Source organism: Pygocentrus nattereri, chromosome 3 (assembly GCF_015220715.1).
Source record: "Pygocentrus nattereri isolate fPygNat1 chromosome 3, fPygNat1.pri, whole genome shotgun sequence".
NCBI lineage: Eukaryota > Metazoa > Chordata > Actinopteri > Characiformes > Serrasalmidae > Pygocentrus > Pygocentrus nattereri.
This window is the reverse complement of record NC_051213.1, coordinates 18,462,448-18,478,383: the sequence shown is the minus strand read 5'-3', so window position 1 is coordinate 18,478,383 and position 15,936 is coordinate 18,462,448. Positions and strand designations below refer to the sequence as shown.

At 38.9% G+C, this 15,936-nt stretch overlaps 2 protein-coding genes and 1 non-coding gene across 7 annotated transcripts in view; all 3 read left to right on the top strand.

The window, feature by feature from the left end:
* The first annotated feature begins 1,316 nt into the window (after positions 1 to 1,316).
* Positions 1,317 to 7,840, top strand: m6pr (mannose-6-phosphate receptor (cation dependent)). Its single transcript, XM_017700473.2, has 7 exons — positions 1,317 to 1,628; positions 1,989 to 2,150; positions 2,238 to 2,398; positions 3,489 to 3,598; positions 5,299 to 5,429; positions 5,895 to 6,021; positions 6,106 to 7,840. Exons 2-7 carry the CDS (start codon positions 1,999 to 2,001, stop codon positions 6,226 to 6,228), a joined length of 804 nt encoding a protein of 267 aa, XP_017555962.1. The 5' UTR covers positions 1,317 to 1,628; positions 1,989 to 1,998; the 3' UTR covers positions 6,229 to 7,840.
* A 573-nt stretch (positions 7,841 to 8,413) lies between these two features.
* On the top strand, positions 8,414 to 8,496 carry trnal-uaa. Its single transcript has one exon. It is a non-coding gene; the product is annotated as a tRNA-Leu (tRNA).
* Positions 8,497 to 9,532: 1,036 nt separating this feature from the next.
* Positions 9,533 to 15,936, top strand: part of casp2 (caspase 2, apoptosis-related cysteine peptidase) — a 15,356-nt gene continuing 8,952 nt past the window's right edge. For 2 of the 5 annotated variants that reach the window (XM_017700477.2, XM_017700474.2), the window contains exons 1-5: positions 9,534 to 10,149; positions 11,522 to 11,681; positions 13,002 to 13,151; positions 13,259 to 13,336; positions 15,414 to 15,486. In XM_017700477.2, the coding sequence (XP_017555966.1) occupies positions 11,529 to 11,681; positions 13,002 to 13,151; positions 13,259 to 13,336; positions 15,414 to 15,486 (454 nt within the window). In that variant the 5' untranslated portion in view covers positions 9,534 to 10,149; positions 11,522 to 11,528. Of the gene's footprint in view, positions 10,150 to 11,521; positions 11,682 to 13,001; positions 13,152 to 13,258; positions 13,337 to 15,413; positions 15,487 to 15,936 lie in introns of all 5 variants that reach the window. The other 3 variants (XM_017700479.2, XM_017700478.2, XM_017700475.2) reach the window with 2 other exon arrangements.

The window sequence follows — 15,936 nt, the reverse complement described above, 5'->3', positions numbered from 1 at the left end:
CACACATAGCTAAGGAAGTGTTGTTCACCTACACACAAACACACACACACACTTGCAGCTCTTTTTAAGCACTCTTGCAGTTCCTTCAGGAAATTATGTTAATTATATTAATAATGATTAATAGTCAATGACTCAATACTCTATGATTCAATATCACACTCAACAGAAACTGACAGATTCATCAATCAGTCAGAAGACTCACAGAAAAGTCACTGTCAAAGACTGATCTCTGCACACAACACACAAAGAACTTCCTCTGAGCATACTCATTGAATGACATGCTGTTGCAATATGCCTGCTGCCTAAAGGAAATTTGCTATATGATCAACTACATGGGAAATTAATTTATTAAAGTATTGACTGTCCAATTAATATTCTTGCTTTATACTCAACCATGCAGACGAAAATGGGGCAAAATGCCTGTTTACTGATTATGCATAAGTTAGCCATGCACATATCTGCACACAGGTATGGGAAAGAAACTGGAACACTATTTTTTAAGTTTTGTTTTTATTGCAAAAAAGAGAAAATCTTTAAAAGGGATTTCTTGACTCACACATCAGGGTTAGGAAGTACCCCTCATAAACTACTAAACTAAACTAAACTAAGATAAATCATGCATCAAAGTTTTACTCAGTGTATAATTCATATGTCAAATCATTTCTAGACTTTTCATTTGTAAAAAAATGTTCTTAATGAAATTACAACACTTTTATTATCTTTTAAAATAAAACCTAATTATATCAATAACTAATTTTCATTAAAATATGCAGCAATTTAGAAACACTTGAAATGGCAATTTTGTTAACCATTGCTGCGATTAAATGAATTACATAATGATACGCAACTCTGCCAAGTCACCCTACATGTAGAGCTAAAAGACGGGCTATTCTGGTCCTAAGAGTCATTTCACCGTCTAGATAGGATTATGCACTGGGTTGCAAATGAACTAGATAAATGTATGCAATGCACTTGTAACTGAAATAGTTCGATTAACCAAGTTATGCGAGAGAAAAGCACGCAAATGGAAATTCGATACTGAAAGGACTCCATCTCCATTTTGCTTTTTGGCAAAGTCGGCATCTGGGATGTTTCAGAAAGATAAGCTCAGGACAACATGTATGTCAAGACTGTGGTAAGAATTAAATGAGCCTCATTGTCACTGCCAGGACCATTCTGCCCCGCTAAAAACTCACTTGTGAATGTTTACGTCACTCACCAGACGCTGAACGCAGAAGGAACGTGACAATTGTGATCAGTGATAAACTCAATCTCCCATGAGCACTCGAGTTCCGCGTGTTACCGGACGTCACGTGTTGTAGCGTTACTCGTTTAGTTTCGCTTCCGTCTTTATAGCTTTGATGAACTGGATCATGAGACTCTTCTTTCTCTGGAGCGTGTGTCCGACTCCATTCGTGCTGTCTGTAAATGATCTCCTGTAGCCTAACCTTTATTTTTCACTCATGGATATTCGGGCCTCTGTCTGGTAGCTGAGTTAGCGAGTCAGCTAGTTAGGAGCTCATCAGGAAGCTGCACTTTAACTCATCTGACTGGCTGGCTGTTACTTTTATATTGTCTCTACAGGACTTCCTCAGATAGGTACAGAAGACTCAGAAAGACTCTGAAAGGTTTGCTCTTTTCTGATTATAATCTTTAATTGATTCTGCACCTAATGAGTGTTCTAACTTAGCTAGTGCTTGTCCTTTTGACAGTTCTGACAAGCTGAGTGGCTGTATAAACGAAATGAACATTATACTCAGTGACTTAGTTGGCTCATGTGTTAGTAGATAATCCTGTCATGATATATACAGGTTAATTCGTTGAGCATATATAGAGTTGTGTAAATGGTTTAAAGCTACTGTTTGTGGACCTCCTTATCAAAGATGGCAAAATCTCATGACTGGCTAAAACCTTCAGAAAGACTGTTAGCTAGACTCACAGTAGACAGTAAGTATGTAAAAGTGTCTAACCACAGTCTTTGTGTGCAGGGTTTTACTGATGGCCATGTTATCTTCGAGAGCAGTCGTTTTTCTGATCTTATTGGCTGGTGGAGTGCAAGCAGGTGGAGGCACCAGCAAGTGCAAGCTGTCTGTTGACAACCAACGGGAGAAAAAAGCCCTTAGTCTTTTAGAGCCCTTGACCAATATAAGGTAAACGTTTTCTCATAATTTTGAAATGATTCTTGACTTTCACTAATTTATCTTTAAACTTGGTTACCCATTTCCTGATTCCAACAGTTTTAAAGCACAAACCACCGATGGAAACGACAGCTACACATACGTGTTGCAGATTTGTGATGATGCAGATGGGGTGAAAGACGCAGGAGTCATACAGAAGGACAAGAGTGGAAAAACAGTCCGCATTGGGAACTACAATGCCGCAGAAGCCACTGCAGGAGGTGAGTATCAGTGTGACCAAAATCCAAACCCAGGGATTTCAGGTGTTGTTTAATTTCTACAACCTTAACCAAAATGCTCACTCTGCAATATTAAAGATCAGTTCGTAGCAGAAAGTCCAGTTACATGAATTAAAGTTTCACCACAAAGAATTACATTTTCCTTTTATGTGACCTAGGCCACATCTGTGAATATACAGTGGCCCCAAAAAGTATTTTGGAATTTGGAAATACTTGAAATGTATTCATTTCATTGTGTTAGGAAATCCCAAGCCAAATATTTTAAATAGAGCATCCCAAGATTGAAGTTTTCTTTTTGACCAGTTATACTTCAAAATGCAGCCTTTATGCATCACATCATTATCATTTGAGCAGTTTCTTTGCAGACTTCAGTAAGCTTGCATCCAGAATGCCTTTGCACACCTCTGAGTTCATGAACACATTAATGGACACCAGCATACTGACATCATTGTAAAACTTAGTCAGTACCCTTAAGCCAGTCTGATTAGAATTCTTCTCCAGGCTTTCTTCACACAAAGAGTCTACCATTAATTTGATGTTGTGCTAAAAGTGCTTTTTAAATAAATATAATTTTGTTAAACATTTTATGAAGTAACTTAAAGAACGTACTAAATTCTAGTGTTGTCACACTCTATAGCCTAAAAGATCATTTAAATTCAGAGGCCTTGGGTTATATTTTGTGGGAGTTTTCTGGACCATGTCATACATTGTTACCAATTAACTTTACATGCACAGGCTAATAAGGAAAGTTTGGTTCAGTGTTTCAGTCTCACATGCAAAATTATGATGACAATTGTAGATAATTCACTCACAGCCATTTTGTTAATCATGTTCTGACTGAAGTCAAAGCACATCCATAACAAAATGTTCTCCCATACGTTGCATACAATTACACATTTCCACAAGAGAGATATCCCAAAATACGTCCCTAAATCTCCCCAAAGTGTAGCTTTAAAGTTTATCCATGGTTAAAATGTCCCAATACTTGGACATTTTTTGAGGACCCTGTACATAGATCTGCTTTAAGTCTGCAGCAGCTGTACACAGCCACCTTTTCTGGCTTTCTCTACAGGTGACTGGGTGATGCTGATATACAGGGGAGGAGAAAAATATGATAACCATTGCTCGAATGAGGAGAGGAAAGCCATCATCTTGATTTCCTGTAACAGATCTGTGGCTGTGGTGAGATCTTGGTCTAATTTTGTTTGTTTAGTGGAATATTTCAGAGGTTTCTCAGAAGTGTGGCTGAGAAACCAAGGCAGATTTGTAATCAAGACTTCAGATCAGTAGTTTTGTACTTAATGCAAAGCTAATGTTGTTAACAAGAAGAGAAGCCAGTAAGCACAATAAGCATGGTGCATTTCTAAACATAGTTGCATAAAAAACTAAACTAATTGCTGCCTATACACATAAAGAAAAACTGTTAGTGGCATTTTGTTTGGAATTTTGTTCATTTAACTTCCTAAAGTTAATATTGTTGTTAAACAAAATTTGATATACAGTGTGACCATTGAAAAAGTACTAGTAGCCTTAGTCCATGTCAACTTGGCTGTAAACAGAGCTATGGACACATTTACAGATGACCACCTGTTCAGCCTGTAGCAGTTTAGCCACTCATTCACACTGACATGATAAGAAGTGTTACCGTAGACACTCTGTAGCTAAAGACTGTAGTTGTTGGAGAAGAAGATGTGGTGAAAACAATTAAATGTTAGTCTTGGCTGTGGCAAAGCAAATATATCACAGCAGCTTTCCCAAGCATCTCCCCAAGCATCACTGCTGTTTCAAGAGCACATGCAAATCTGACCCTGCATCTGGTGTTGTAATTTGAGAGTGTTTGTGAACACCTCCCCAGGCATCCAACAAGAATTCCTGAAACTTATTTTTTTCTGATGTCCATGAGGATATTGATCTAAACTTAACAGTCTATTCCATTCATTTCACTCTGGTCTTCTTTTTGAATAAGGCTTAATAGTGGGCCCCCAGTCAGAACAGTGTTCACTTGTATATGCCAGTCTTAAAAATATAGTCTGTTAAAAAAGGATAAAGTGACGTTGGAAAATAATCACATAGAACGAGAACATGCATGCTCTAGAATATGGAAGCTTTAATGCAAGTTAGTTATGTGTCCATGGCTATAGTGTATATTGCCTATAGCATTGATATTGAACCAATTCCTGTATTTCATTTCTGAGACACATTCCACTGATTGTAGTATTCGCCATCCCTGAATGTTTATTCTGTGTTAGAGCTAAAAGCATTACAAGTGTTGGTCATGTAAAAATCTGCTTTTTGACTCGTTGTGCTACTAAACACCTACCCTGCATCATGGAGATTAGGATTTTTTGTTTGTTTGTTTTCTGTTTGTATGCTTCATTAATATTGCTTGTTATAGCATGCTGTTTCATGACAAAAAAGATAGTTGTATGCAAAGGTTTGGGCACACATGGTCAAATTACTGTTTTTATTTTCTGGTGAAACACATCCTCTACAGAGAACAGACTTCTGACATTTTTAATTATTGTTGATTTGCTGTATTCAACATATTTTACCATTAACTCTCTAAAAGTAAAAAAAAAAAATAGAAAATGTGCCCTAAAATATGGAGAATGACATATTTAGGTTTGTTTCATGTAGAGCATGTAGTAACTTAATTTTCACTTAGAAAGTGAACAGACGAGTAATTTGATCTTGGGTGTTTAAACTTCTGTGTACCACTAATTGTAGTAGCAACAGCTGTAACTGTCAGCTGCGAAACTGTATGTCTCTGTACTGACAATGAATTGCCTCTGACATTAATTCTGATGATTAATTGTTCAGCTTAATGTTTCTCATCTGTGCACCTCTTGCTCTCACTCTGCATGTCTTTCCACATTCTTTAGGGAGAACTTTCAATGATTCAGGAGAAGAACGAAAAGTCTCTAGACTGTTTTTATCTGTTTGAGCTGGAGTCTAGTGTACTATGCGCTGATGTCCAACCAAAACTCAGCACTGGGTCCATACTTCTTATTATGTGAGTTCTAAAAATAGTTTGTTGTTTAAATTGTAACCATCACTGCGTCAGTATGATTGCATGCTTCCTTTTTATGTGTATAAGCTGTCAACATAAACATGTAAATCTGAAGAGTAACAGAAAAAAGGCTTGTAAACCTTGTAAAGGAGTGAGAATGACTTCCCAACTTGGGTGTAGCTACAAAAATGTTTGCAAAGAAAGTACAGTATCATCTATTACAATATTTCCACCAATTACGAACAATGAATCAACAATTTTGCATCCATAAAATATTGATGTGTATTTTACAAATATTTTAAATTGAAAGTTTCATTTACATTAAAATCATATTAAACATTTTACACTAAACATGTTTGAAAATTATATTAATGATTTGTTTCTGTTGTATTTGTTCCCAATGGTGCATTTTAAGGTAGAACATGATGTTTACTTCTTTCATTAATTTGATTTTATGGATGTTTGTAGTGGCTTCTCCTGCTTGGCTGTGTACCTTATTGGTGGATTTCTCTATCAGCGACTTGTGGTTGGAGCGAAAGGAGTTGAGCAATTTCCAAACTACGCCTTTTGGTCAGAGATAGGCAACTTATCAGCTGTAAGACTCTCTCTTTCTTTCATATGTACACTCTCTTGTAATTAAACTGCTTTAAATGTTAAGTAATCCTCTGTATTTTTACAGGATGGATGTGACTTTGTGTGCCGTTCCCGTGGCAGCAGAGAGGAACCCCCCACTTACAGGGGTGTTGCTACCGAGCCTTTAGAAGAGCCAGAGGAAAGGGATGACCACTTACTTCCAATGTGACCATGAATATTTGGTCCAGTCGGGTCGTTTTAGCCTAGGGACTAGGTGAGGGTGAAGTTCTGTATGTTTCAGAACAAACCAAAAGCACTTATTTTTATGCATTCTTATATACTGCTCTTTATGTCGCTATATCATATAAAACTCAATTTGACATCCCAGAAGATTAGCTTTCATGTTTCTTATTGCAGTGGAAGTGATTGTACCTTTCATTTATTTTGGACAAAGTTTTAAATTATTTTTGTTCAGTTCGGTTTAGCTCCAAAGAAACCTACAAGCTGTATGTTTATTAATGTATTATGTGGTTTAATTAAAATAATTAGTACATTTCATATTTATAATGAATTAACTGGTTCCAACTACTGCTCTCTTAAGTTTTTCTCGTCGTCTCTTTAGAGTACCTCAGGTACTCTACTTTTTCTGTTTTCTGCCAAGGTAATATGAGACAATACAACTACAGTTTTACCTAATGATTACTTCAGCATTCAGTTAGTGTTAGCATAAGAATGAAAAGACTACATAGAAGCATCAACGGTAGGTGTTCATTCAGCCTGTTACACCATATTGTAAAGTATGGTATAGTATCAATGACCATTACTATGAATGTGTTTGTAAGAATGAGAGGAAGAGAGTATGAATCTGTGTATGCTGAGGAATTATAGGTACTTTGGTTATAAAGTTGAAGAAATATTTAACTTTGGATACTGTATGTGATGAGCAGTACTGAAATATAAATTGTATAATGAGCTGTTTTTCATAAATGGATCAGACCTAGTCTTGAGCAATGTAACACTGTTAGTCAAGCTTCTCTGAGTTATCAAGACTGGGCTCTCACCTGTGGCTGGAGAACTTGCCTGTATAATGTTTGCAATTGTTGGGGGGGGTTTGTTGACATCCTTCACTTCTCAGTTGGTATGAACATTTAAAGGAAACCTTTGTATCTGCTCATTGCACTGTGAATGTAGGTACAAAGTGATAAACTAAAAATGACCATCTACTCTGTTCCATACCAAAATTTGCTGTGGTGTCAACATTACCTAATGGGAAAAAAAATACTTCCAAAGTTGTTTGAAAGTTTATCATATTTGCACTTGACCCTGACCTCTTTGTGAGAGCTTCTTGAAACCTTAATGATCTTTGAAAGGGAGGTATGACCAAAAATTCATAGATGTACTTAATTAATGGTAGTGTCCAGGACACACATGAGTTATACTTCCGGAATAAAGTGTTCTTAGTTAATGGTGATTTCTGACTGAAAATGCTTTCAGGTCAAAAACTGTGCTTAGCCTATGTTAACTGTAAACTGGTCCTGGACTACCAAATGCTTAAGACCCTGCATGTGCGTGCATTTCTTAGATGACACAAACTACTGATGCCTAGACGTCAACCTCACTAAATTAAAGTCTTAGCCATGCAGTATGGGAAAATCAGGAGGAATGAGTTTGGAAAAGTTATCTGCTCATGTAAGATGCATACAAACTTTTGTCTTGGGTTCTATCTGCACTGACTAGTTTTGCTCTTTCCTTTTGCTGTTTTACTGTGTGGAAAATAGAGCTTTGATTTTTGCTTGCAAAAAGAAATGCAATGACATGAGGAATAAAGCATCTCATTACCAGTTTGGTTTTTGTTTGTTTTGTTTTTGAAAGCAACATTTGTTATTTTAGCCGTTTCAACAGCTGTGTTATCTGGTCAGAATATGAAAAGCTGATTTTGAAATTATTAATTAAAGTTAAATTGAGATTATAATGCATTTTCCTTGTGGACCAAGGCATATTGTTGAGTGAAACATGGTGTTAGGAAGGGCCTATGAGCTAGCTGAGAGTTTTCACATAAAACATCCATCCATCCATCCATTTTCTAAGCCGCTTCTCCGTCTGGGTTCACATAAAACATGATATTGGTTAAATGAATTGTCCCTGCTCCCTGGCGCACTGTGGCGTGATCAAAAGTCGAGAGAAGTTTTAGAAGCCAGCAAAAGTAATTCCTTTTTGAAGGAAGATTAATGGAAAACAAGAATTGCCTTGATACTATATGATGATGCTCAATATGAACATCATCATATTGTAATAATCATATATTTGTCACCTTGTCAGTTCATCATAGGAGTCTTATCCAGTGTTTGAATAATGGGGTCTATGAACAGTAAAGGAACACGTGAACCAGGAAAAAGCATTCAGTTATTACCTGCACCAGGATGGCCGAGTGTTTAAGGCGTTGGACTTAAGATCCAATGGACAGATGTCCTCGTGGGTTCAAACCCCACTCCTGGTAAGGAGAATTCATCTTTAAGTTAATAAAATGTTTATTCTCAGTTGTGTAGGTGGGATGACGAAAGCTCTGTAGACACTATCTGGATTTAAACATGAACAGCTTTATTTCAAATTGAAAGATAGCACTAAAAGCCCTTGTTGCAGAGACCCAGGAGCCAATGTGGAATCTCTCCCTGAAGTCTAAGATGCTTCAGCTTTTAAGTCAAATTTACACACACACACAACACACAATCCATACATTAGCAATATCTTATAGTATGGCTTACATCTGGTTTTTGTTATTATGGCCACAGCTTCTAGAAAGACAGAGAGGCCCAACTCTCTCCTGGGACCTGAAACTAGGGTCCCCTCACTCAGGCTCCATCGACACAAACAGGACCATTTTCAGCCAGAGCTCCAGTGAAACCCATGGAACCGTTTGATAGTACTTTCAGACAGCAAACAGCTAGATGTATATTAAAGCCCAATATCATATCAATATCATATATAACATTTTATCAAGCCTGATACACTTCAAAAACCCGCTCAGCGTTGCGCTTCAACAACTGAGGACAACTACGAAGCCCTGCTGGTGACATCCCACATAAAAATACTGCGACTTAGTAAAGCGTGAGAAGGAGTTAATGCGCCATTAAGCTGTGGTCAGGACTTAATTATCCAATTCCCACGCATTACTAAATCGTGGCCACAAATTATTTTTATTTATTTGGGATGCTTCCGTAGGAATCGCTTCTGACGCGTAATAAAGAAATCAAGACAGAGTAATTTACACAATATGCAAGACACACTGACAAAACACCCGGGACAATAAGGACGCGCTAACGCTGCCAGCGTGTCTAGGCTAGTTAGCTAGCTAGGTAACCAGCTACTTCACTGCCAGCGGAGCTGCCCTTTGTGTCGGTACTAGCGGCTGGTCCGTTGCCCACCTTGGAGACAGTCTAGTAAGCCGAGCGCCCACTGACAGTCAGGGCTGTGACTTATTAGACCAGAGTGCGGCAGTAACTCCACTCCGTGCCGTTCAGCCTCCATTCACGTCCTGCAGAAGAAGCCGCCACAGCCTCTCATTCGCTGTCTGTTGGCGCGGAAGTTCCTTCAGGGTGGCCCCTGTACTGTCAATTATTTTTTAAATTCTCTCTTTTCCCCTTTAACCCTGGATAACAGATGCTCGTTGTTGATGCTGTGTGAAGTGTCTTCATTGACGAAGCTCCACACAGGACTGAGTGGCTCGTACCGGAATGCATTGTGTTATTGTGGTGGCTCGCTGGTCGTTGTTCTTCTTTTAGCCTGGTTAGCTCGACTAGTTTAGCTGCCTGCTCTTTATGCTCTTTAAAGCTGTCAGCGTGTACTAAATGACTAGGCTAGTTAGCTAGCTAGGTAACTAGCTACTTTACTACTGACGAGCAAAAGAGCACCAGGCTGCCGCCGAGTGTGGCAACAACCTTTGCTGCCACCTTCGCTCATTTTACGTTGGCTGGACGAGCCTTATTGTTTTTAGCTGGTTAGCTAACGTTTAGATAGCTAGGTTAACTTACTTAGACCGCTGCGGAAGGTTGGCTTTCCTGTTCCTGAGCTGTTCAGTAACAGTTACGTCCCTCTGAAGTAACTTGGGTTAACAGTCGCCTGTTTTGGAAGTATACTGTGAAAACCACTGACGGTATGTTTTTTTTTCCTTGTTGATAACTTTGACACGCTGTAATGACTTAGGTTAAGTAACTAAATTATCTGTGTTTTTAACGTAACGTTATAGTGTTTAAAAAAACCATAAGTGTTTTTTTATGAACACTGAGTGGATGTGATGGAGTTTCTGTTAACGGATCATGTAATGTTCATTGTTCTTGCTAAATGTTATTGAAATGTAACGTTACTACAAAGAGTAAAGGCACCCACCTGTTAAGCTAATACTGTGATACACTTTACTGTGATAATACTGTGATAAGCAAGTGTGATAGTTTGTTTTTTACGTTACTTGCTGTAATAATCACATGGTTTGTAAAAAAAATTAACATTGAACTGCCTGGTGAAATAAAGTAAAAAAAATTAAGTAGTTAAGTTAAGGAATTGAAGATGTTAAAGGGCATTTAAATATATTTTTTAAAACTCCTGCAAAATTCAATGGTTGTGATGTAAGCAAAGTCATACAGAGCGGTTTGATGCGATAGGGCTAACTGAAGAGTGGTGGTGGTGGAGGTGGTGATTGGTAAACAGGGTAGCGATGCCAATGTGACCATTATATTTGCTTTCCAAAATGACCAGTGTAATGTGTTGATAATGGTAAAATAGTGGTAAATTTGAAAGAGTGCATTTTTGGGGTTCTGTTTTAGCTTTCAGCACCCTGCATGTACCCCTCTATAATGAAAGGATTAAAAAAAAAAAAAAATTTTTAGGCCAAAACCTTAATACAGAACGGTCACTGAACAATGCATCAGACATCGGCCAGCAGGTTCATAACCATTTCATATAATATTTTCCGTGCATTAGCTTTTAGAGGCATTAAATACAGTGGTGTGAAAGTGTTTGCCCCCTTCCTCATTTCCTGTTTTTTTGCATGTTTTTCACACAGTTTTTCACACAGGGCCATGATGGTTTGGAATTTTTTTCTCCTTTAATAATAAACACCTTCATTTACAAATTGCATTTTGTGTTTACTTGTGTTGTCCTTGACTATTGTTTAAATTGGTTTGATGTTCCGAAACACTTAAGTGTGACAAACATGCAAAAAACAGGAAATGAGGAAGGGGGCAAACACTTTTTCACACCACTGTATTTTGGACGTTTGGTTTCTCTGTCTATTGTCTTGGTAAGCTTCTCTAGAATATTAACATCGTTAGTTAAGTTAACATCAAACATTGAACATCAAATCACTCTGAATGATGTTCTTTGCATTGTTATATTAGAGTTATGCAGACATTTTGATGAACTGTTAGAAACTGCATTAAATTGTATGAGATTGCATTGAATTGCATTGTAGTCTCACAGAGTTCTACTCTTTGCCCCCCGACACACACAACATGTACAAACCTTCACAGCAGCACCATGCTTGGGGAGTGTGGCATGAAAGAGCGAGATAAGCGGGCACTGAAGAAGACCTCGTTTGAACTTTGTAGAGAAATGGTGGTGGATGAGCTGCTCATCCAGTTTTTGCAAGCAGATGATGTGCTGACTGAAGGCATGGCTGAAACAATACTGGTAAGGTGCAGCTCACTGATGGTGCAGATTCTGTTGCATTGTGTTAGGAACAGTTAATTACTTTATCCAACTGTTTACTCACAATACATCAAAAGGATGTAGGTTAAAGATTTGTAACTAGAATTAAAGTTTATTGTTTACCTACAGTTGGCAGTTTTCATGATAATATCTCATTTGATAAGTGTATGTGTATATACACCACATTGCCAAAAGTACTAGACTGTCTTCACATGCATATGAAATTGAGTGAGATCCCATTCTTAATCCATAGGGTTTAATGTGATGTCGGCCCACCATTTGCAGCTATAACACCTTCAACTCTTCTGGGTAGGCTTTGCATAAGGTTTAGGAGTGTGTTTATGGGAATTTTTTGATCATTGTTCCAGGTGGAGGTCAGGGCTCTCTGCAGCCCAGTCAAGTTCTTCCAAACCAAACTTACTCGTCCATGTCTTTATGGACCTTGCTTTGTGCACTGGTGTGCAGTCATGTTGGAACAGGAAGGGGCTGTCCCCGAACTGTTCCCTGAAAGTTGGGAGCATGAAATTGTCCAAAATCTCTTGGTGCTGAAGCATTAAGAGTTCCATTCACTGGAACTAAGAAGCTGAGCCCAACTCCTGAAAAACAACCCCACACCATAATCCCCCCTCCGCCAAACTTTACACTTGGTACAGTGGAGTCAGTGGAACCGCCTAACCCAGACTCATCCATCAGATTGCCAGATGGAGAAGTATGATTCGTCACTCCAGAGAACACGTCTCCACTGTTCTAGAGTCCCGTGGTGCCGCTTTACACCACTGCATTTGACGCTTTGCATTGTGCTTGATGATGTAAGGCTTGGGTGCAACTGCTCGACCATGGAAACCCATTCCATGAAGCTCTCTATGACCTGTTCTTAAGATAAACTGAAGGCTACATGAAGTTTGGAGGTCTGTAGTGATTGATTCTGCAGAAAGTTGGCGACCCCCGGCACTATGCACCTCAGCATCCACTGACCCCACTCTGTCATCTTACATGGCCTTCCACTTTGTGGTTAAGTTGCTATCATTCCCTGTCGCTTCCACTTTGTTGTAATACCACTGACCGTTGTATTTCGCGGTCTGGTCTTGTTGAACATGAGGCATCCTATCACAGTACCGCACTGGAATTCACTGAGCTCCTGAGAGCGACCCATTCTTTCACAAATGTTTGTAGAAGCCGTCTGCAGGCCTAGGTGATTGATTTTATACACCTGTGGCCATGGAGTTGAATACTTTTGGAAATATTGTATATGTTTGCACTGTAGTAATAGTGTTTGACCTTGTCATGACTTGAATTCTGCAGGCAGAGCCAACATCCCATAAGCGAAGCTGGCGTTTGCTGTCACTGTTGCCGAAGCGTGGCCCCCGAGCCTTCGAAAGTTTCTGCATGGCTCTCAAAGAGACAGAGCAGCAGCACCTCTGCAGCCAGCTCATTCGATCCAGAGACCGAGAGGTGAGGAAATTACTCCCACTGCAACAAACGTCACAACGGATTGGAGAGTTAGGAATGCCAGAGGCAAGAGCTGTTGTAACATGAGTTGTGCACGCATGTGGTTGCAGAGCACACCCACAGAGAGTGAGGGAGAAATCTCATTGACACAGGACAGCACACCTGCTAAGAACAGGAAAGATCAGAAGGTGAGAGTTATAGACGCCTATAAACCCATCAAAAACTAATGACAAAGCAGGGAAACTTTCTGAAATAAGAAATCACTATTAAAGCTTTTCAGTGATTTTCTTCACGCTACACTTTTACCCATATTATGTATTGCCATTTTGCTTTATTATGCATCTGTTCTTGAAAACATTTCCTCTATGCCTGTTTTCCTCAGCCAATTAATATTGCCTGCAAAGGTTTGACTTTCTGTATACAAAATGCACAGATAGAGAGGGACAGAGAAAGTGAGGGTGATGGTAATAGAGAGGAAGAGCTATCCCTGGCAACTATTGCAATCAGTGATGCACCTATTAAGAGAAAGAAAGACCCCGAGAAAGATGGCTCACTTACTGAGAACAGCAGCAGGGTAGAGGTAAGATTCATAAGCCTTGTATATTTTTGAATTTTTAGAAGTGTGTTATATGTGTTCGGACAGTTGTACAATGCTGATGGATGGCAATTTTGAATGTATTTAGCCTGCACTACTTCTCAGAGAGTGATTTGTTTTTAGATCTGACTAGGTACTGTGGATGAGCATTTAATATCCCAATGACAAAATGTTAAACTGGTTTCATAACATGCTGACCTGAGGTGATTTGTGGTTTGGGGAGACTAGCAACTGGCAAGTGGTAGGCATGTGATATGCAGAGATGCATACTCTTGGTACAGTAGCAGTTCCACTACAGTTGGATTAGCAATAGGGTTATGACCATTTTCAGAAACACCAGAGCTCAGATGTGCCACTTACAGCAGTAATGCTGTACTAGAAGGTGCCCTAGTGGTCTGTGTACTTTCATTAGACCTATAAAGTTGTGCATCATTCTATAGTCAGCATCATGCCCATGTTAGGATCTCTGGGTCTAAGCTGTTTTTCTGTATAGCGGAAAGTAATAATGTGTTTATTTATTATTTTTTTATAAATTGTTGTCATCACACCCTGTGGTAAAATAAAATGCTGCAAAGCCAATACTATGTTTTTCCCCAGGGTGTAACTGGATCCTCTCAGGTACAAGGTTTTTCTAGCAGTTAAAGTGCAAATTATGCTACATAATAGTGAAGTTTTTGTGTAGTTTACTAAACTATTTAAACTGCAACTTAAAACCTTCAAAGCCTAAAACTACCACGACACATGCTGGTGTTGGATTGGGGTATTTTGATGAGATTGCTAGTCTTAGGATGCCAGTTTAGTTCATAGCTGGGTTCACTTGCATGTAGCAATAGTTGTATTTCGAATCTTTAATGACCTCAATTATTCAGTAATATTCAGAAGTAAAATTTCTGTAACATTTTAGCATACCATAGGATGGGACACAGTCTTCCAGTACAGAATTGACTTCTGCCTTAAAGAAAACCTGCTTAGACAGAGTTCCTGCTATGGGCATGATGATGACAACAGAATGATGCCACAGCTTTAGAAGTCTATATCCACCATAGGAAGACCTAAAGTAGGCAGCTGACTCTGAACCGGTACCAAGCAAAAAGACAAAATCACTGACGGTGGATAAGAAATTGTGTTGTTCACCTGAGAACAAATCTCTGTGCAGCAGAAGACTTCAGGTCACCAGATACCACCTTGTGAGGGCAGCGATTTTGCCTGAGGACAGCAGTCAGATTTACCTTGTGTCTTGTGTGAGGACACCACAGGCTTTAAGCCTCAGGGGTGCATTGATCTTACCAAAGATGGCAATGAGTTGTTTCTTGACACTCAAACAAATCCACGTGTGCTTTGTGAAACATCCCCTTAACACTTGACACCTGAAGGTGGAGATGCGACTCCTGTAGAGAGCATTTTCTCATCTCTGTTCACATAGCAGCATATCTGCGCTGTGCTTAAAGATTACTGCTTCCTGTCAGCACCCCACTATCCTAAATGATCCTACATCTGTAAGACACAATGGAAGAGGTGTCTGTTTTTATTAGAACATGAGCACCTGGAGAAAACATCTCAGTGTAAGAAATACTGATAATAATTTAGCGCATTAATGTTGTGTGTAATCAGTTGAACTGACCTACACTATAAAGTGACTTTGTCTTGCTTGTTTCTTTTTGTGTTTGCAGAGATTTCCAGACCCCACTCTTCCACTCCCAACGCAAGAGTGTGCAGTGCCTGCCAAAAGAGCTCGCACCCACGGTAAGCGTGTGTGTGAGATGGGTCATGAGAGTTTCTAGGCTTTAAAAGAGCAATCAGCCCATTTTTTGCTGCAGTGAAGTTTATTTTGCTGTGGCTAGGCCACGGTCCATCACTGTACTGATTAAATTGCCCATACAGGCCTGATCAAACAGTACAGTTTAGGTTTTCTGGCTTATAGTTTTACCTGAATTACAGTTTATTGATGTATAATACTGTGCAAAAGTCATAGACAAGCAAAACACTGTTTAAATTGTTCATAAATCATAGTACATACAAACAAAGACATGAAAATGTAAAAAAATATTTAAAAAATGAAATAACTATCTATTTATTATTAAAGGCCATTAAGAATATTTTGGATACAGTTATAAGAACACAGGTTTGGTCTCTGGCTCTATGCTCCAGCCATTGCATGGATTATTGAAATTCTGTTAATGGAGAATTGATTAA

Coding starts and splice junctions, on each gene's coding strand:
- m6pr (XM_017700473.2), top strand. CDS start 1,999: ATGGCCATGTTATCTTCGAGAGCAGTCGTTTTTCTGATCTTATTGGCT. Junction 2,151..2,237: donor GAGCCCTTGACCAATATAAG/GTAAACGTTTTC, acceptor TGATTCCAACAG/TTTTAAAGCACAAACCACCG. Junction 2,399..3,488: donor CGCAGAAGCCACTGCAGGAG/GTGAGTATCAGT, acceptor CTTTCTCTACAG/GTGACTGGGTGATGCTGATA.